A 21,620-nucleotide genomic window follows, 5' to 3' on the forward strand; every position below is an offset into this window, starting at 1 on the left:
TGCCCAGATTAACAGCCCTCCCATTGTGGGTCTTACCACCCCCTAGATACCTGTGGCGTGTGTCAGTTCCCCTCTCTCTATGCTCCTCTGAAACCTTTATCCTTCAATTTACAAGCTCAGAAATTGCCCCTCTACCTCTTCTCCCAGGCAGAGATGAGCTTGGCAAAGATGCGCAGACCTTGTCAGAGGTGGTGAGCCTAGACTGGTCAAGAGTGTTGAGGATAGGCCAACGAGTGAGGGTGTGCAGACGTTTTCTAAAGAGGTGCCGAGCATGTTCCCCTGGATGTTTGTAGCCTAAGGAGTGCAGGGCAAGGCTGAGTGCGAGTGTGGTTGTGAGTGACTGAGTGTTTACATGGCGCGAGTGATGGGGTGCACATAACTTCATCATTTGTTCGTATCATCATATTGAGGGTTCACTGTTGTTGCTGTTGACAATGGCTCCCAAGATACAGCTCAAAGGTTTCATCTACACACTCCAAAGTTGTACTCTTCCCGTTTCCTTTTCAGACCACGGTCTGATTGGGCTGGGCCTCAATTTGCTTTTATATGGACAAGCCTTGTCGCTTTCAGTCGACCACGGTGGTGATGTACGCAGTATAAAACCCTCACAACATAGCACACTTACATCAGGCAACGTGAGCATAGGTTACAGAGCAAATGTATCCATTTGGTACGGCTCAGCAGAAACTCTCAATCTATTTCATGTTGTGTGCCATATCGATGAAGTGTGGTGGGCTTACATGGTTTGCCATGGAAAACCATGCCCCTTCATTACTGAGAAGCACCATGTTGAACCTTGTGGATAAAAAGAAACAGCGTATATCTTTTCTTCCTAAACTATCAAGATCTTGATATGCCATTTATTAGGAATTAAGGGCATTGACTACTGTGTACCCAAACATCCAGTGTTTTCCACATATATTAAGATAAGCCATTTATGACAGAAGTTTATGACCATATTATTTGTATATCAGCGAGAGGAAACCCATGGGGATATAGTGATTTGCCCAGGGTTACTCTGGTATTTTGATTAAGAAGAATTTAAAGCCTGGGTGTCCTGGTTGGACAGTAGACAGTTTAGCAACTGGACGACGTCTCCTTCAGGAGCGAACTGCACACTGTGCAGCCCTAGAGGATTTTAGGTCGATTTTAACAGTTATTAAAGAACTAAGTCCATGCTGTTCCAGTTTCAAGGATAGGCAAGCTTTTATCAAAGAACGTGTATTTGTCCGGTTTACCTTTCACTTAAGATCATTAAAGACTCTTGATATTAGGGTTTATAGTGTTGAGTTTTAATCTTTGATATCAGTATTATTGTTCTTGTCAGCCGACATGTGTTTCGACCCCTCCTACTCATTATCAAGGCTAATATTCTTTAGGGGTTTTCCGTGGTTGCAGGTTGCGGGGGCTCAGTTTCCTGTTGTCGCCAACAGGTGGACCTTTGTAGGGTCGGTCTGATCTTTGGATATTCTGTATTCCTTTTGGGGTTTTAGGGAACCCGGAAATTAATCCAAAGGTCAGACCGACTCTACAAAGGGCCACCCATGGGCAATGACAGTAAACTGAGCCCCCGCAACCTGCAACTGCGGAAACACTCTAAAGAATATTAGCCTTGATAAAGACCCAGAGGGGTCGAAACACATATCGGCTGACAACAACAAAATAATGATATTAAAGATTAAAACTCAACACTTTAATCCCTAATATCAAGAGTCTTTAATGAGCTTAAGCGCAAGTTAAACTGGACAAATGCACTTTCTCGATAAGACACGAGATGTGGTCAACACCTCAACAACCGGCAACCTCGCAGCTCAAGCAAAACTGCAAGGAACCAAAAACACCCAAAGTGAAGCGCAAGTTGAGTCTAAGCCTAGTTCCCAAACCTATACTTATTTATTTATTTGTTTTTACATTTGTAAAGCACCCAAACCCTGGGGCCCCAGGGCACTGTTGAAACCAGTTACATGAAACATGCTTAAGTAAGGCAATACATAGAATACTGTGGAACATGAGATAATAACAGAGGTGATGTTAATACAGACCAAGAGTCAATTGTTCCAGCAAAGAGGAACAGTGTGTTAGGTGAAGAGCCATATTTTCAGTGACTTTTTTCGGAAGGTCCGGAATGAGCTTTCTGATCTTAAGGCTGTGGGAAGGACATTCCAGTGGTTAGCTGCTACCGAGGGGAAGCTAGCCCCAACTTCTTTAGCTCTTTTGAATTTAGGGTAGGGTGTGTATGTGAGCATACTTACACTTTGATCTTTGATCATAGTTCTCAAACATGCACACCCACCACCACATATAAATGATGTGAACAAATAGTACATGTTTGTAACAAGGTGAAACATTTGGAAGGCAAAGATGCAAAGTCCACACACTCAGCACACGTTGCATTGTTTGTGATCGCTAAAACAGTATCAATTGTTGGCAACAGGATAGACTAGATCCAGACATGGGTAGACCCAGTGGATCTGTTCATGCACAGTTATCTCTACCAAGGCAAACGCAGATTTGCATAGAACGCTTATGCTGATTCAAAGCCATAGGAGGAATCGTCAAAGAAGATTGTGCAGTCGAAACACAAACTGGCGCATATGCCCCCCTATATATGTGCAGAAAAATACAATGTACAAAGCGCAAGGATTACCAAATAACGTGCTTCTGAATTCATTCCCATAAGTAATATCAAAACAAAGCAACTAATCAATACCTTAGTCCCCACGCATTGACGTGTGTTCACTGTAATTATAAACATACTGAATTTAAAATCTGTAATATAAATGTCCTGCTCGGTGAGTCCTGCTTGCCTGTAACATGCCTATAAAGAGGACTGCAGTACTATGGACCTGCTGTGATGGCATCAACCCAAAGCACCAAAGAGCACTGCATTGAACCTGGTGAACATTATTTTCAGATGAATACATACAGAAGATGAGGTCAGGGAAAAGGAACGCAGCTTTTATGATGTCGAGCAATTAGGTGCAGCTATTGCAATTAGATCTGTCAGATTCCGGATTCCCATTTATTTTCGCTGAGGTTTTCTTCAGAAGTATGATGGGTTTAGTGGAGCAGAGATTGAATAAATGTTCACCCTTTTCAAATCTGCATTTCTGAGCGCACTTGATCAATCTAACAATATAATAAAAGGCCAGATGTCTGTTTGTCTGATGCAGTAGCTTTGCCTGTTGTCACTGATAGAGGGAGCTGTTGCCTTAGGATATATAGTGGGCCTACTGTGTTAATGAATACCTGCACGTTGTCCCATGTAGACGGGCCCTTAAACTAGTAGGATATAAAGAATGAGGAAAGCAAGACCACTGCACAGGCATTACTTCCCAATCCAGTGCACCTCTTTCTGAAAGGCTTTGAGCGCAACTGTGGAGTAAATAACGTTTACATGTGATTTTAACAAACTAAAACATGAAGAATTCATTTTTAACTAATCCAAAACAACGCACAAATATTGATTTCTTTTTGTTTCTGTTTTTGGGGGGGGTCCCCTGTAGGCCCCCTTTTCCCCTTGTATAAAATCCCCTCCCCACCAGGTTTAACCCCTTACACCACCACACATATATATTTGTGATTTTTTTATGTTGTTTTTTTGATTCGTTAAAATGTCATTCTTCGTTTTCAATTCGTTAAAATCACTGCATACCGTAAATGACTACTTGAATAGAGCGGTAGACTAAGGAGGAGCAGGAGGGAAGGCATAGATTCAATTTAGAAACTTTAATTGATGGACTATTTGCTCTGCTGGTTTTCATGTTGAGAGAATGTGCACAGGAGGAAGACCTAGAGGTATGGTGAGACCAATGTGCTAATTGCTAACTACCATCCTAGATGTGGCTCTTTAAAGTGTTGTTCTGTTCTGCAGGGTCTTATGCATTCCAGCGGTCCAGTAGGGCGCCATCGACAACTGGTGTTGGTCTTGGAAGGAGAGCTTTACCTCATCCCTTTCGCTCTGCTGAAAGGAAGTTCTTCCAACGAGTACCTCTATGAACGCTTCAGCCTGATCGCCGTCCCCTCGATACGATCCTTGAGTCCGAACTCCAAGGTAGGCATCATCTACTCTGTTAAACTGCATCAACTGCATACGATGGTCACCGAGTATCATCTTGCTTGCTTCAAAAAAGGAGGATGTTATCATTAAAAAAATTATTTTACACTGAATGGTCCATTCAATTGTCCCCCTTTCCCTCCACCCTATTGGAATAGGAAACGGTGTACAATTTCCTCAAGATAAATTATATTGAATACATACACTAATCTTTAAACATCTGTTTCTTGCAGTTATACAATGGCATTTTAATGCCCGGGAACAGCAGTAAATACTGAACGGAGTTCACTGAAATGTGTTCCTCTTTAGTGACTTGCCTAAACTGTCAATATCTATAAAAGAGATATAATGTGATGTCTCTTTAAACATTATTTGATTTGGGCTCTACTACTGTGTAATGGCTTACAAGGCAGTAATTTAATTTCTAGGCCTATACAAAGCCGCAGTACATAGTAGTGTGTCATATGCAATGCACACATCTTTCTATATGTATAATAGTACTGCTCATATAACAAACTATGCCTAGACTTTAAATAGTATTTATTGGCAAACAATGAAAATATCCAGAAGACCTTAGAACAAAGTAGCACAGGGAGTTAATCGGGTGTGAATGACTGGCAGATATTATGCATATTTCATTGCACTGCATAATAATAATTGCACAGCTAATTTACATTTTTAATCACCTTGCTCTCATGTATTCTTTGTAGTCCCTCTTGAGGAAGAACACTCCGTCCTACACAAGTTCTACCTCCATGGCAGCGGTCATAGGAAACCCCAAGCTCCCTTCATCGGTAATGGACAGATGGCTCTGGGGTCCTATGCCTTCTGCCGAAGAAGAAGCCTACATGGTGTCTGAGCTTCTTGGATGCCAACCACTTGTTGGCAACATGGCGACAAAAGAAAAGGTTATGAGCGCTCTCACTCAGGCGGAATGTGTTCATTTCGCAACACACATCTCCTGGAAGCTGGCGGCCTTAGTTCTAACACCGAACAGCGAAGACGCTCCTGGTGGGGGCAAAGGTTCATTTGGAAATACTTATACAATTCCAGAATCCCTCCAAATGCCGGACGATGCAAGTGACGTGGAGAGTATAACGGACTGTCCTCCACTTCAGGAGTTCCTTCTCACAGCTGCCGATGTCTTGGATCTTAGGCTCCCTGTGAAATTAGTGGTCCTTGGATCCTACCAGGAGTCCAACAATAAAGTGACTGCTGACGGGGTCATTGGATTGACAAGGGCCTTCCTCGCTGCTGGGGCCCAATGCGTTCTTGTGTCTCTTTGGCCTGTTCCAGTGGCAGCTTCCAAAATGTTTGTCCATGCCTTCTATTCATCCCTGCTTAATGGGATGAAAACAAGTGCTGCTCTGGTGGAAGCCATGAAGTCTGTCCAAAGCAACAAGCAGTTTTCTCATCCATCGAACTGGGCAGGTATGTGCAGGGCCGAACCCATACCTTTGTGATGGAGAACATTATGATGCTAAGGTTAATTTTGTAGCAGTTTAATATGGTGTGTTAAATGTAAGTAACCCCTTAATTGATAACATGTTTTTATTAATTTCTCAACATGGAAAGACAAGAAAGCAATCTCAGTTCCTGTGATTGTGTGGATTTTGATGTAACACTTCACAGAATTGTCCCTTTCTGCAAAATGTATCTTTTGCAGATGCTAAAAATGTTATTTGAGTTGTTATAAAACATGAATAAGTAGACTTGTATCCTGCCCGCTGCCAGTTCCCTTAGGTTTCTGATATTGAGTTTTCAATTTATAGCAAATATTAGTTTTTCGAGAATTTGTGTGGGTATTAACCGCTCAGATATTCTAATAATTTAAAAAAATAAACAAGTAAAAGTCAACAAAAACACAGATTATTTTTAAAACATGATTTAGAGAAATCAATTAAAATGACTAGAGATTGTCTGGCCAATAAGTAAGTCATCAGACGTATGGCATGTTCTTGCTGCTCGAATAGTTGTGGGACACCGAATTGGTAATCTGGGCCCGCGGGCACATGTTGGCAGACTACACCATCCCTCTTAATTAGGGGTGTACAATTGGTAATCACATACACTAAACCTGAGAAGGTACAGTAGATATATAATAAAAAAACTTCGAACAGTTCATCAAATCAAGTGAATAAGAAAAGATCTTTGGTTTTAGGCCAATGTTTTCGATATACACCCACGTACAACAAAAAGGAGAAAGTAGGGGCTGGTCTATACGTCACAGGATAGGGAAATAATGGAGATACACCAGGGAGCATGAGGGGGTGACACTCCAGCCATAAATCAATGTCTGTGTACCACATGAATATCCGCATGGTAGAGGTGAGTGGAATGCATATTACACAACATACAATAATCCGCAATCTACTCTAGACCTGAACCATAGCAATTAGGGTTATCTAGAACAGAACACAAATATCTAGTCCACAGATGTTCCAGAATTAGACAGTGATCTGTTTTGGACACAAGACCCAAGCGTGCAAATCCAATCAAACTTCACCACAAAACATTGTTGCGCTAGATCACCAGACACGATTATTTTGCTCTGGTGTCGAGAAGTTCTGGAATGGGTGCCCGCTTCATGACCCTCAGGTAGGAAAACGCACATGAAGCCAGCACTAAAATTGAATGAGCTCATTATAATTATTTCACCCCCACTGCCATAAACGTGAACAGATGATGGCCACTCATGCCAGAATTATCCCATGCCAGTCAATCAGTAAGACAGCCTTTTTAAACCTCCTGCACCTTCAAAGAACCACTAGATTCAACGTGGTGGCAGAACTTGGGTCCCATCCCCGAGTCAGTGATGCCCAGGGCATGCAACGTTCAAGCACTTCAAATATTTTGAATCTGGTGTATTGTATCTGTCCCAGGAGCATAGCTCAGGGGCAACGTGCTTGCCTTGAAAGCAAGACGATGCAGGGCAACACAGGTTTGATACCTGGGGTCGCGCTTCGAAACATCTGGGTATTAAGCACATTATAAATAACCAATTACAGTTTTTGCATCAGCCCTAAAATGATTTCCTATCAATGATACCCATAGATCTGGAGCAAACTGCATGAAAACATATGTGTAACACATGTAGAGGTGTCCATTTCTGAAAAGTGGAAATCCGCGAAGGATATGCTCCCATTTTATGAGGCGAGACTTGTGTTCTCTCGTGGCCCTGATACAGAGAGTACCTAGCTAGTTTGTTTCTAGGGTCTTGCAGAACATTTGCACTGGTGTAAGTGCAATTATCACGAGAACAAGCATTGCTTTGTGTAAAACATATTCTTTCAATGCACTTAGGCACCAGGGCAATGTTTGCCCGAGTTCTAGTCCTTTGCACTGGTGTAAAAATGCATTGAAAGTATATGGGCAGTATTACAAAACCTTTGAACTGAAGCAAGCGCTATTACCACGAGGGAAACATTTGCCCTGGTGCAAACAAAATGGCGTTTCGATGATTTTTTCCACCAGGGCAATGTTTTCCCACTATCATGATGCAACCATATATTTACAGTACTTATTGCACGTACACCAACGCAACTTTTCTGGATTATGGTCCCTGGTGTTAGGAAAATGAGTGCCCCCCCCACTGAATTTCTTCAGAATGTAAAGTTTTTAGAAATATATACCACTCCAGGATCAAACCTTTCCCCATTATGTTCTGGGAAAGTGTTGGATTTTGGATGATGGAAGTGTCATCTCACAACAGGGGGAGAAGTAAGGAATTATGCAGAGCTTCAGGGACATGTCTTCAAGAGAATAGTCATCCCTCCCCATTCCATTTAATGTGAAATAGTGGTATTCCCTGCCAGAGGAAGGTCATAGTGCTCTGACTGGAGCAAGTAGCTGCCCACTGTACCTTCTTGAGGTCAATTTATGAAACTGATTGAACACTTTTTATACAATGGGGGTCATTATGAGTACGGCGGTAGGGGGTTAAAGGCACTGGTAAGGATGCCGGTGCCGTTAACCCCTTACCGCCGCATTCCGAGGTCCCTTAGCGGAAGCCGCTAAGGGACCAGGGAGCTAATAACAAGCCCGTAATTTACGGGCCCGTTATTAGCTCCTTCCCCATTCCCATTGAGCCCTATGGGGGCTCGAATGGGAATGGGGAATGGTTTTCAGAATGGGGACTTCCCGGGTCCTCCAAGGTTGGAATGACCCGGTAAATCCCCATTCTGACGACCCAGACACAAGTTTGGAGGCAGCCATGGCGCTAATAGTGCTATGGCTGCCTCCAAACTCGTAATGACCCCAATATCTGTATTGTCAATGCAAGTAATTGGTCAAGCAACAGCACCTTGATGCCCCAGGGCTTAGCGCGCTTTACATATGTAAAAATAAATAAATAAATACATAATCAAATTTCCTGCAGGTCAAGATGCCAGCTCTTCCCAAAATGTTCTTTTACCGCCACAAAGATGGGAACAATATGTATCCAGGCAGATCAGAGGGCCACCTTCTTTATGAAACAAAATCAGCCAATCACTTTGCATAACCCCTTGCCTCGGTAGCATGTGCCAATGACTTGAAAGTAGAGGACATCTAATTGTTTGTTCATTTCCGAGAAGCCAATATGCATTGAAATGTGTTCACCATTGAATCTCTGCAGGCTTCATGCTCATTGGTGGTGATGTGAAGCTCAACAGCCCCTCGTCATTAATTGGACAAGCTCTAACTGAGATACTTCAACACCCAGAAAGAGCAAGAGACGCACTGCGGGTCCTCTTACATCTGGTAAGTGTGAGGAACTGAGTGCATCTATTTGATGTTCCCGCAGCTCTGATAACTTCATTATTCAGTTGAAGAAGCCTTGAGTCTAGGGGCGATGGTAAATGGGGCACCCTGTTCATAAATCATCACCTGATGCCTGAAATACCTTATCATGAAGGTTAAGTGCTGTGGACTTTCACAAATGATGCTATCGTTTGAGGGATCACATGGGTGTTGGCTTGGGGGGCTCGTAATGTCCTTCTAAATGTCTCTAATTTGGAAGACTACTTAGACCTCTTGTATGTTGACAGTGGGGGTCTTCTCTGAACCCTTGTGATAATGCATTCATTTGTGAGAGCAGCTGTGCATTGTCCATGGCCTTGCAGTGAGATCAAATGGATGTTGGCATTTCAAGACTTCTTAATGCCCTTGTAATATTTTGGGGTACCCATTTGGTGTTTTCATTGGGGGAAATATCGGTTCCCTTTTACTTACACTTTCACTCTTGGGACCAGTTGGATGTTGGGAATGGGACCTTCTCAATGCCCTTGTAAGATAATTTAGACCAGTTGGGTGTTGGCATTCAGGGTTTTGAAGGCCCTTCTCTTCACATGTCATTCTTGGAGTCAGGTGGGTGCTGGCATTGGAGGACTTGTCAGTGTCCTTTTAAAATATATGTTCATTCTTGAAATCATTTGGGATCTGGCATAGGGGACTTCTTAGAGCCATTTCAATGGCATTTTCTTTCTTGGGACCCATCGAGTGATACCATTTGGTGGCTTCCTGAAATCCCTTATATTGATGCTCGCATTGGTGGGCCCTGTTAGGAGTGGCATTTGTGGACTTCCCACTGCTGTTCTCATGACACAGTCATTCCGAAAATAAGTGGGGTGTTGGCATTCGGGGATCTTTCAATATCCTTCCAATCATATACTCATTCTGTCGAGTGACACGACAATAGCCAACAAGGTGGCCAGGAGTTAGAGCAGGGGATCGCAATCAACATGTAACACTAAAGTGTGCTGCGTAACCAGTTACTTTGATCACCAACATGCATGCGTGTGTTTATGTGTGTGTAGTATCTAAGAGTACATCTGAAAACGTATTGCACATCATTTGGAGAGGCCTGTCTATGGATGAGGAAGCCAGACTTACATTTTCTATTTTCTGTGCACATATACATTACTAAAGATCCATAGGCCAGCTGAGCACAGCAGGCAGACATTGCTGTAAGCAAAATGTAGGAATGGTGCAAATGTACCGCTTTCCCAAACACTACGCGGCTGTCAAACCTTCAAATGTCATCTGGTAGGTCATTCCGGAGGGTTGTGTCGATATATGTAAACAACCTTCCCCATGCTCGGCCCCTCTCAGGTTCTGATTTTCAGGGCAGGGGCGTGGTAATTTCTGGGGCACAGACCCAACCCTTCTCCTCACCATTGTGTGTCGTCCTGTTCCTACTTTTCAGTTAGGTTAAAGGCACAGCTGAGGCCGTGCAAGTAATGGGTAATGACCACCGGGAAAGTGATGGCATTCCTCATTGCGTGCACTGATGTGACTCTGATCAAGGCGTTGGAGATTGAGGCGCGCAATAGAGAAAAAGGGAAAACATTTGTTGAACAAAAAAACAGTGACACTCGCGTACCGAAAGGCAACGAGGGGGAAGAAGATACCACTGCGAGCCCTAGAATTCGGAGGCAAATCACCCGCAGGTAATAGTGCTTTCTGCCCACACGGATGACTCTTGTGTACTAGTACTAACATCACAGTTATGCACTGTGACGAAATGACTTCTGTTCTGCAGGAGTATAGGGGTGAGTAGTGACTAAACCACCTGCTCAGCCCTCACACTTCTACAAACCAACAGGGATCCCAATCATAAAGGTAGAACAGACACATTTAAGAGATATTGCCCAGCGCTCAGTTGCCCCTAGGTTAGACGCGCTATAAAAATAAATACATAAAAATATACCTCCTCTTCCTTTTGTGGCAACATGGGCTGAGGGAAGGCTCTGCACCGAGGGGTGTGAATGTGATCCAGTAGCAACCCAAACAGAAATATGCAACAGTCCAAAATGAAGGTAATATCCGATCAGGGTTCTATGAAAACATATCTACTTTAATTAAAGATACCAGTGCATGAAAACTAAATAGAAAAACATTGTAAAGAAAACACCCCTGTGGAAAGAAATGAGAATATGCAAGAATAGAAGATGCAGCACTCTGGGTAAAAAATCAGTAGGAAAAGGGCAATAATGAACCACAACGATTGTTTAAAGGTTGTGTACTGGAGCAAAAAGGGATGAATGGTGACGTAGCCAGTCTCTAGGGCCAAATAATTCACCGAAGGGGCAGTTACCAGTCAATAGTACGTATGGCTGGTTTTGGTGGTCTGGCACTGGCAAACCAGGTTTCTTGGTGCTGTTTGTGCAGTTCGAAGCAGCTGGAATGTGGCAAACACGTTGTTCTAGATTGAGAGCAAAGTCCAGTAGGGGTTGAACTGGAGCTTGTTGTAGTTTGAAGCGATGCTTGAAGAAGAGTGGATTGTGAGGAACACCAGGGTTGGTTGGACTGTGAAGATGCTGGTGACTAGATGCACTGTTCTATGTGGTACATTTGATGATGTGCTTGAGGAAGTGCAGATCACAAAGGCCACCAGCGTTTGTTCCACAGCAAAGATGCTGGTGACTGGATGCACAGTTCAAGTTGGGTGGTTCAATGATGCATCTGAAGGTCATTGTTCAATCAGCCACCAGGGTTGGTTCGGCTGCCGGTGAAGTTTAGCAACAAAGATGCTGGTAAGTTGAATGATGGTTGGAAGGCAGCAGGTGCTATGTGGCGCTTTGAGTTTGAACCAATCCAACCGCGCACTTGTGCAGTTCAGTGGTTCAAAGATCGGGTGAGTGCTAAAGACAGATCCACAGGGTCCAGATGGTTTGAAGCAGTTGAACAGGCTCGAATCATGGCTCGCAGTGGTTTTATGGCAGGAAATGCAGGGATTATGGCTGTCTTGGCTCTCAGGTACTGTCAGTCCCTCTCCGTGGTCTCAGGGACAAGTGTAGTCCTTGTTCTCAGACTCCCATTGCAAGGAAGACTGGTGCACACTTCCCAGCGTCCTTCACCTCGATGAAGTCCTGGGCAGCAGTTTGACTTGCAGGGAGGCAGGTCTTGTTCCAACAGCAGATCATCCCAAATGTGCCCTAGGGATCGGTAGGGGACAGAACTCTGCCTTGGACACTAAGTCTTCTCCTCGGATGGAAGGCTCTAGAAAGTCACCTCTCCTAACAGAATTCCAACAAATTCCTTAAGTGTTTGTTCCAGGGTGAATCCCAAAAGGAGAGGGAGATCCCTTCTTGTAAAGGAAAAAGTCTCCAAGTGATTGGATAAAATATGTCCGCTTTAAGGGTCCAATTCCTGTTCTAGGAATAAGTGGACTTGGCCTTCTGGCATCACACCCAACGTGCTTTGTGTTAAAGGAAGTGGAGGGGACAGAAAGGAAGAGGGAAACCAAAGAGTTGTAACCTTCCTCCAGCTGGTATAAGCTCATTCTGCCTACATTGAGCCTCCTTCCCTTGTCAATAGCATCGAAGGCACTTTTGGTATGCAGCACCCTGGTGATAAACCAGTCCATTTTGAGACAGGGGTGCCCTTTGATTCCTGTCCCCAGGACAGCTTTCTGGGGAAAGGAAGCTTCCTGTGGACCGGCTATTTTACTGGAGAGGGTGATACCTGTCCTCATAAAGGATTGAATAGAGGAAACCATCAAGGCTTCCTACTTGCCAGGAGCAGCAAAGTTAGCCGGGCAGGGAAAAATGTACATAACCCTTCCACAGCTGAGTTGGGCTCACAGGGCTGACACATTTGAGATATCAAGGTGAGGTGGGTTGATTAATTTCGAGAGATACCATCCACCATGTCCAAACTCAGGTATAGCTTATATTTAAAGTTTAACATTTAAATTAATACTCATAATTATGGGGCTTTGCAAAAGAGGTGCATAGCCTAAATTCAGCCCATGTGCTGCAGTGATTTGGCTGTCACTGCAGCTGACACCTGAACGTGCTCTATTCCGCTGGAGAGCAGGGGCTGCAGATCAGGCTACTGTACAGATGTAGACTATGCTTATTTGGCATTTAGTTTAGGGGGACAGATCTGGTCAGCAGACCACCCTCTCTGAGAGAGAATCACCTGCATAATTGTATATTTAATACAAATCAAACAAGACATGGCTTCTGCACCCTTGCCAGATGGCAATCATTTGCATGCATACATAACAATCTGGCAACATTTCTCTTGCTTTGCTGGCTAACAAAAGAGCTTCATATAGCGAATATCCCGGAAGGGGCTACCAGGTTAGTGTATGTCAACTGTTTGGTGGCCCCGTGAATAACTGAATAAGCCACACATCCAATGCGTACTTTCACCGCAAAATCGAGTGCAAACTGTATTTAGTAAAGGAAGTGTCTCTGTCCTGGCTGCCACGACTTTCCTGCAAGGTTACCATCCAAATGAGAAAGTCAATAGATCAACTAGCACAGTTCATTGATTGGGTGACATCTGCACACCTGATTGTCATTAACACAATGAGTCAAGATTCCAGAGAAACGAACCTTCTGCTTCAGAATAAACATGATTTTCAGCACTGTGTCTCAGTTACCATCAGCGCCTTAGTCTTGGGCACTGACTGACACAGAGGGCCTCATCACGAGTTGAGCGGTAACGCTGGCGCTAATAGCGCCGGCGTTATCTGCCCTACCACCAAACCCACCGGCGCTATTAGCGCCGGATCACGGGTTTGGCAGATTTGGAAATCCCCATTCCCCATTGAGCCCATTCCCCATTGGGCTCAATGGGGAAATGTTGCGCTCTTACCGCCGGCGGATTTGAGCGCAAAATTTCTGCGGATTTCCCTCCAGCTAAGAGCTGGGGGGAAATCAGCCGAACCCATGATTTGGCGGACCCTTAAATCTGGCGGTAATAGCGCTACCGCCGGATTTAAGGGTTACCACCAAACTCATGATGAGGCCCAGAGTTCTTTCCCCTTTTTACTCTATTTAAGATTTCATTCTGGGTGCCACAATTTGGATCTATCTTTGAAATGTGGGGCTTTACCAAATACTTTAAAAATACGTAAAGGAAACCCTATCCTTTACAGGAAGACAGTGACACTGGCCCAGCACGGACCTCATCTGGGCTCATTTGAGACGATCATGTCAAATTCTGCCTGCCCAATCTAATAAGAACTTTAAGCAGGGTAATCATTTTTAGAAATGCCCCATGCAGAAAGTGAGCTTTCAGATTAAAGTTTTTTTACTTTGTTACACTATTGGGATTTCCATACGACGCAGGTTTAAAACGGAAATGAAAAAAAGACCCAGGTAACAACAGCAGTGGGCCGAAAATCGCAATTTGTGGTTTACAGTGAAAAACTAAGTAACACTTTGGTTATAGTCTTAAGAAACGTATACATTAAAGAACACCAGACTTATACCATTAGTCAAGCCTACTAGCTGAGCAGTACTTTAAGTTATAAAACGGGTCCACAAAACCAGTGTATACTGGCTGTTATGATATTTCCCTTCTGGCCAGTCCGAGCCTGCAAATAAATACAGTAAATTAGGTTCACATCAGTGCCAGTAAGCAGCGGCGTCATTTGGGGGTAGCTAGGGGTCGCAGTGCCAACCCCTGCTGTCTCCCCTTTGCTACCCCTGCTGTCTCCCTTGCTACTGCTGCCCAATTTATTTATTTTTTGTATTTTTAAACTGGCTGCAACCAGTAACCAGTTGGTATTTACCAAGGTCCTTTGAGTCACTGTGCAGGGTGATGAAATATATGTCATATTATAGTGATAGCGTAACCATATTTTTCATAGTGTACTGAGGAACAATGCTATGTGATGCCACTTTCTGTTTTGTCAAGGGGTAAAAGGTAGTGTGCCATCGCTTCCTGTGATTTCACTTGGGGGTCGGGTCAAATTACACCACTTCCTGTGATGTCATCAGTGGTTAAGGGTTGTGTGATGTCACTTCTGCTACCCCTGGCATATTGGTGAAATGACGTTCCTGCCAGTAAGCAACGACTGAGGAAGAAAGTGGGTGTGATGATGCCACACTTTGCACCGCATCGCAGTTGAATACATTCCATCTGTATTTGCCACTCATGAGACCGGAATCTACTGCAGGCGCTCAGCTTGCGCTGCGAGTTGCGTCTCGTGACGGCACTGGTTGCAGGCATGAGGTGCGGGGATGTGCAGACTTAATGATCCCCCGTGGACAGCGCCTGCCTTCCTTGCCGAGCTTATGCGAGCAATAATGAGATAACAATTACAATTATGAACTGTGTACATTTCCTCGGGCTTCCTGTACACGCGCTCCGTTTTCCAGAGACAGCGCGCATCCCGCCGAAATGCGCACTATGCAATATATCAATGATTCCGCATCTGCCAGGAAGCATGCTTAACTATGTAAAACCCATTGCAATGTGGAAGATTTGATGAACGAAATCATTGGCCCGAAGCCATCGGAGAAGGAACCGATTGCTGCAACAACCCTGGGGTACAAGAGCTAACCCCATGCCCCCTCGTGAGCAATGTCACACATCTGTACACCCCTGGGGAACGGTGCTTGATGGCAGAAGTTACTCTGATGCTGAAACATGTAATAAACAATGCATTCTGCCTAATGTATTGAAAAGTATTGGCTATCATCAATATTCCTCTGCAACCTCCTGCAATGCCATATGCAATAATGATGTGTTCTTAACGTCTTCTATTTATTTGGGTGCTTTATATTTCTCCAAAATGTTACTTTTCATCACTTCAGAATACGTACCATTGTATGGCTGCTACTATCCATGGCCAGTTAATACCACTACTGCAGTGCCTGGCAAGTGTCTTTCCCACGCCCACACAAAACCCCAAACTGTTGGCATTGCCAATGCTTGTTTTTCATGCGGTTCTAATTCGCCCCACCCGTTTAATCCAAGGATTTAAAGCCGAATGAATGAAAAGACTTTGTTGGTCTTCTTTCCGCTCCATGTTTTGTTGGTGTTTCTCCCGATTGGAGGAAGAATCCACACAACTGTAGACACCTGCTACCAGCTATAGTGCCACATGCCCCCTGATCTGCAGACCTTCCCTCGGTTTCTGATCAGTGCATTGTATGAAACAGCTGTGTATATCTATAAGTAAGCATTAAAACGCTATTGACATGCATTGTCATTCCTAAGTCCCATATGTACATGCAGTGAGAATAATGTAGACATGGTACAGCACAGGCATCCGCGGTGAAATCATTCCCCGTACACTTAGCAAATTGATCTAATTTTGTTCAGGGTGTGAGTGTTGTAGATCTGGCCTCCTGATGAGTTTACCCAATCAAGTTGTTTTGGCTGATGTGCTTGTATCGTTTATGTTGTGCTTATAAAGCTCTGAAAGGACCTCACCACGTTTTACGATCTATGATTTCCACCCCACAGGTGGAAAAGTCTTTGCAGCGGATCCAGAATGGGCAGCGGAACTCCATGTACACCTCACAGCACAGCGTGGAGAATAAAGTGGGTGGCATCCCGGGCTGGCAAGCCTTGCTCACAGCTGTAGGGTTCCGGCTCGACCCAGCGGCTAGCGGCCTCCCCGCTGCAGTTTTCTTCCCAACATCAGACCCCGGCGATCGGTTGCAGCAGTGCAGCACCACAATCCAGTCCCTGCTAGGTACGTATCACTCACATGTAGCGTGGTAATGAAGGGGCAGATGTTGGCCATGAGCTTCCATTGTTTGAAGTTAGGATGTCTGAAGGAAAGTCATTGATTTGAACTAATACATGTACAGAGAAGGATTTGTTCATAATTGCTCTGAATGTATAACGAAAGGTAGTGTGAGGTCATTATAGAGCATGCCAAGACTATTGACAAGTCCTCACGCTCCCCATCACTTAAACCTGCAAGCCTCAGGCCATATGAAAAAGTTTAAAAAAGAAGTGGTCGAAGTGTACGAAAAGAAGTAGTGGAACTATGTTCCCAGCTGGCCTGCAGCGCTCCGCACAAAGCCCATTGCCTATGCCGCCTCCCACGCGGACTCCAAACCCCCAAACAAACACACCTGCTGTTTAAGGGACTGTTCTGTGCAGTGCACTGAAGTGCACGTTTCAACTTCTCCCTACACTTTTATTTTAAAGCTAAACCATTCTGGAACATTTTCTTTTCAAAATAAAAGTATGGAAACAGTAAAGAGCCCCGCTCCCGCCCACTTTGATCACTGATTACGCTCTGAGTTACAGTTATCAGTTGGTCAAAAATATTCACGTGGCATTTAAGAAGTCATTTTTGTGGTTGACTGTATATTTGTAAATGCACAGAATTGCATATAGCTGTTTTCAGGCTTGGGTTGGCCAATATGGCAGTGCTGGAAATGGACCAGTGTTGGCCAGCTTTCTGTGCCAATGTGGGCCACTTTAATGGCTGTGCGCACAGTGCAGCTGGTAGTGTTTACCAGAATGACTGGTCGGATGTGCTTCAAAATGCCTCCCTTCCCACCCTTCCTCCCCCAAAAAAAGTGCCCAAAGTTTTGTTCAAGTGGTTCATTGTGAAAAGACACACACTGTGGTGAATATGGCCCACTTTTACTTTTCATTAAGTCATTTTTTCCTGTCCCCTAAACCACAGGACAGGCACAATCAGGCCCATGTTCCTGGCTTAGGAAACAGCCGGATCTTAGCCTTATCCTGCCTGTACCACACCTGGCAGCATACCAAAACCCGTGGATTCTCCTTAGGGTCCACAACCAGTGGATCTGGAATGGCGGTTCACTGCATGCCTGCTGCAAATTCCCGAATCCACCCCACAGTGCACAATCCACAGAGCACACATATAGCAAAGAGAACCAGTGACGAACGCCCTTGCCTGTGTCCCTTTCCACTCCCATTCTAGTGCCCGAATGTCTAGTACAGGGGGCTACAACCTTTGGCTCCCCAGATGTTTTGGACTACAACAACTAGCATCCCTTGCCAGCATAGTCAATGATTGGGAATCATAGGAATTGTAGTCGACAGCATATGGAGAGTCACTGGTTGAAGACCCCTGGTCTAGAATAACCATTCCTGATACTCATGGTGGCCACTCAAAAGCTATTCTAAATCCAGGAGAACCGCCATGTTTTTCCAGTATGTGCAATGCGCATGTGTTCCCACTTGCCCATGAATGGCAGCGGGCATGCAGTCCAGGCAATGAGAACACGTGGAGTCACAGGAAAGCCAGAGGACGCGCCATTTGACCTGTGTTTTCTACATCCGCATTAAGAAGCGTTAGAGTGCATGTGTACGTGAGGGGGTACATTTTTACCCTTCTTCTGGTGCATGCATGGCTGATATGGGTTTAAGGTGCATCAATTAACGAGCACAAAACAAAAAAAGAATGGATACGAGTTAGGGTTACTGGGAGGAAAAACGCGAAGGCGCTGCATGTAGCAGTTACTAACTTTACTCTAGCAGTGACCCTGGGTGTCCCGCTGTTCCGCGACCTGCCTCTCTTTCAGCAGTTTAACATGTTTGCTTTAATGAGAGGGGGAAATCACGTTTACGTACAATCCAGACGTGCTACAGGGGTGAGTGGGTCAGAGCTATTTGCATCTGCTAATCTTGTTGACCACTTAATACGAGGTCACTAAGGACCAAGGGCGCCGAGAACATGGGGGCTCCTGGGCCTGGTGACCCCCCCCCCCCGCAGAATGAAGTCGGGGCTGGGCCCCCCACCCCTCGGCCGCAGAGAAGAGACGCAGTATGGATGCCCCTGTGTTCCATCCATACTGTGTCTGTCTCTGGCGGCCCGGGTGAAAGCCGGGTAAAAAACGATGTTTAAAAATTGAGGGACGGATGCAAAGCAAGAGGCTCTTGCTTTGCATCTGTCCATCAATTTCTAAAATCGTATTGGTTTGGGTGTACTTCTACATCTGTGCACCCGGGTGCACGGATGTAGAGGTACACCCAACCCAAAACAATTTTTAGAAATGGAGGCACAGATGCAAAGCAAGTCTGTCCTTCAATTCTAAAAACTTTTTGGGTTGGGTGTATTTGCTCATCTATGCACCCCCCCCCCTTGGCAACAGGGCTTCTATAATTGTAATACTATGCTTTTGTTGAGGCAATGCTAGTTCATCTTAGTGGGGCTGCTATACTTTTGATGGGACAACATCAGTACTTCTCAGTTGAGCTGCTACACTCTTATTGACAAGAACCCAGCACTTCTCTGCAGATTTATTTATTTACATTTGAATTGGTTATTTATTATGCATATAATACCCAGAGGTTTCTAAGCGCAGACCGAAGGATCGAACCTGTGTTGCACAGACCGAGGGATCGAACCTGTGTTGCTCCATGTCGTCTTGCTTCCAAGGCGAGCATTGCCCCTGAGCTATCCTCCCGCGACTCTGAAGATCTGAAGTACATTTAATGATAGAGAACCAGAACTATTGAGCAAGTCTGAAATCATCTTCATCATCATCAGAATAACTCAACACTGCTGTGGTTATACAAGAGCTAATATATTCAAAGGGATGGAATTACTCAGAATGTACTCAGAATGTAGCAGCACTATCCAATAACCCAAAGTGCTTAAGCATAGTTAATGTGAAAATACTACACTATTCACTGTTGGTACAGTACTGCCACTTCTCACAGAGGCTTCTAGACCTTTTATGGGGCAGCACTACTGGACAGCTTCACTTTTAATAGCACTTCTCAATAGGGCTGCTATACTTCAAAAGGAAATGACCAACACTACCACGTAGGGAATTGCATACTCTTGATGCAACCGAAGCAGCATTTCAACCAACCACAGCTGCTTTATTTTTAATGGCACAATGCGTGTACTTCTCAGCCACTCTGCTTTACATTTAAACAGACCAAATTGTCATTTCTCAGCAGGACTACAACACTATACCATTGTGTTCTGTATGTTGAGTGCTTCTTCACCACCAATGTGGGTTCATGGCACTCTCCCAGTGTCTAAATAGTAGATCTGGCTACATTCAGTTGGCAATAGGCATGTCCTGAGCTGTCTACTGTACATAAGCTGCCGCTCAGAATGTTGGAAGCCGTGATGGGGCAAGGGATAGAAGGCTCAAGTCTGTAGGATAGCAGAATCAGCAGGGTCTTAAAACCTGTTCACTCATTCTGCAGTGAGGGGCCATGGGGCAAAATGAGCCTGATCCCACATACAGGGGGTTGTTAGCCCTTTATCTCTCCTTAATGAAAGAATGAGCTCTCTCAGACACAAGTTATCATCCCTGCACACACAAGGAATTAATATGGTATGGACCTGTAGATCGAGAAAACTGGAGTGACAATTCAGAGTGTTTTAACAGAAATATAATTGTCTTCCCAGATGGGAGACTGTCTCCATTAATATATTTGGGGTCACTGAGATGACCAAGAGTGAAACTGTACGTTCAGTTGTGAGATTACCAGCAACGGGTATACTATGCTCCAAGGAGTGAGTCCCCCACTCAATATATCACACTGTTTAAAGGTGTGAGGCCAATCCTGAATGCTTGCCCAAAGAGCCTTAGCCAGAGTTTCACACTGAGGAAGTGAGCATGTGATCCGGGTTTGCAGCCCACACACACACGCATGGGATTCCCATGCACCCACTTGCGAGATTTGCACCAAATTAGTGAGATTGTGCTCCAAGGTAGGAGGCACATGCACAGTCTTTGCTCTGAGGTTTGACACACTCAAAGGATGGGGTGGCATTTCGTTCTCCCATCCTAGTCGTGTTGCTCTGCCTTTTGAGGGCTACTACAACCTGGAAGATTATAGAGGCGTTGAGTAGGGGCAGTCTTGGCCTACTGGAATGCAACTGGATGGTTCAAACCTCCTTCTTACTTGACTTTAGTATATGCAGTACATGCTAGCCAATGTTTCCCCTGTTCAGCGCTCCCCCTACCTCTCTCGCAACAAGTTGACGACAGCGTGCAAATTCGGTCATATAACCGCTGGTGATGTCACTTCCTATATTTGGGCACCCCCCGGGAATTTCCTAAATTGCTCCCCTGCTAAGGACACGGGTCTGGCGGAATGTTCAAAGTCAGCCTTTCCGGCTAGAAACTCGTCACGCTGGGCTGGTGAAGACACACTGACCCCACTTCCTCCCAATGTGCTGGCATCATTTAGGGGCGATGGAACAAGGAATTATCACAATTGTTTAGAATTTGCTCTGGGTTTTGGCGTGCACTTTACAACTTATGAGTCGTATATAGGGTTGCTTTCAGAAAGTGTTCTCCCTACTTTCCTAAAGCCCTGGAAAGCCACCTTTCCTCTGCTACATCTCTCCAGCACCCCTTGCTCTGCCCTCCGCTAGCGCTTACAATCCTGAATATGCAGCTCCTGGCACTGGACTGTATGAAATCCATTAGCACTTTGTCCTCCTGCTGCTCTTATTGCTGGATGTCTTGAGAGGGTAGCTCAGGGGCAACATGCTCGCCTTGGAAGCAAGATGACACCAGCAACACAGGTTCAAACCCCGTGTCTGTGGTAAGCTTGTTATAAGTAACCTATCATATCATATGTACTGTTGTTCCCAGCCTACATTGTATTCTGTGTTCCAATCCTTGCACACATGTGTTGCCTTCCTCTGCACCTGTCTTTGGACTTTCTCTTTAGTTTGTAGACTATAAACCATTTTTATAATCTCAAAAACCGATGAAACTATGTTTCAGGATATTTTGGAGAGGAGTAAATTGTAACAGGACCATGGGCCTCATTCTAAGTTTGCTGGTCCGGAAACAAGGGTGCCGGTAAACTCACTGGCACCCTTGTTTCCGGACTGGCAAACCAAGTGTCTGCCTGCCGTGGCCGC

The 21,620-nt window shown here is 44.8% G+C and overlaps 1 protein-coding gene across 3 annotated transcripts in view; it reads left to right on the plus strand.

Annotated features, from left to right (window-relative positions):
* Positions 1-21,620, plus strand: part of TTC28 (tetratricopeptide repeat domain 28) — a 1,396,661-nt gene that overhangs the window by 1,349,472 nt on the left and 25,569 nt on the right. For all 3 annotated transcript variants that reach the window (XM_069619361.1, XM_069619362.1, XM_069619363.1), the window contains exons 14-17: positions 3,875-4,054; positions 4,768-5,488; positions 8,673-8,797; positions 16,250-16,481. In XM_069619361.1, coding sequence (XP_069475462.1) covers positions 3,875-4,054; positions 4,768-5,488; positions 8,673-8,797; positions 16,250-16,481 — 1,258 coding nt within the window. The remainder of the gene's footprint in view (positions 1-3,874; positions 4,055-4,767; positions 5,489-8,672; positions 8,798-16,249; positions 16,482-21,620) is intronic.

Source organism: Ambystoma mexicanum, chromosome 10, assembly GCF_040938575.1.
Source record: "Ambystoma mexicanum isolate Mex_15411 chromosome 10, UKY_AmexF1_1, whole genome shotgun sequence".
NCBI classification, from domain to species: Eukaryota; Metazoa; Chordata; class Amphibia; order Caudata; family Ambystomatidae; genus Ambystoma; species Ambystoma mexicanum.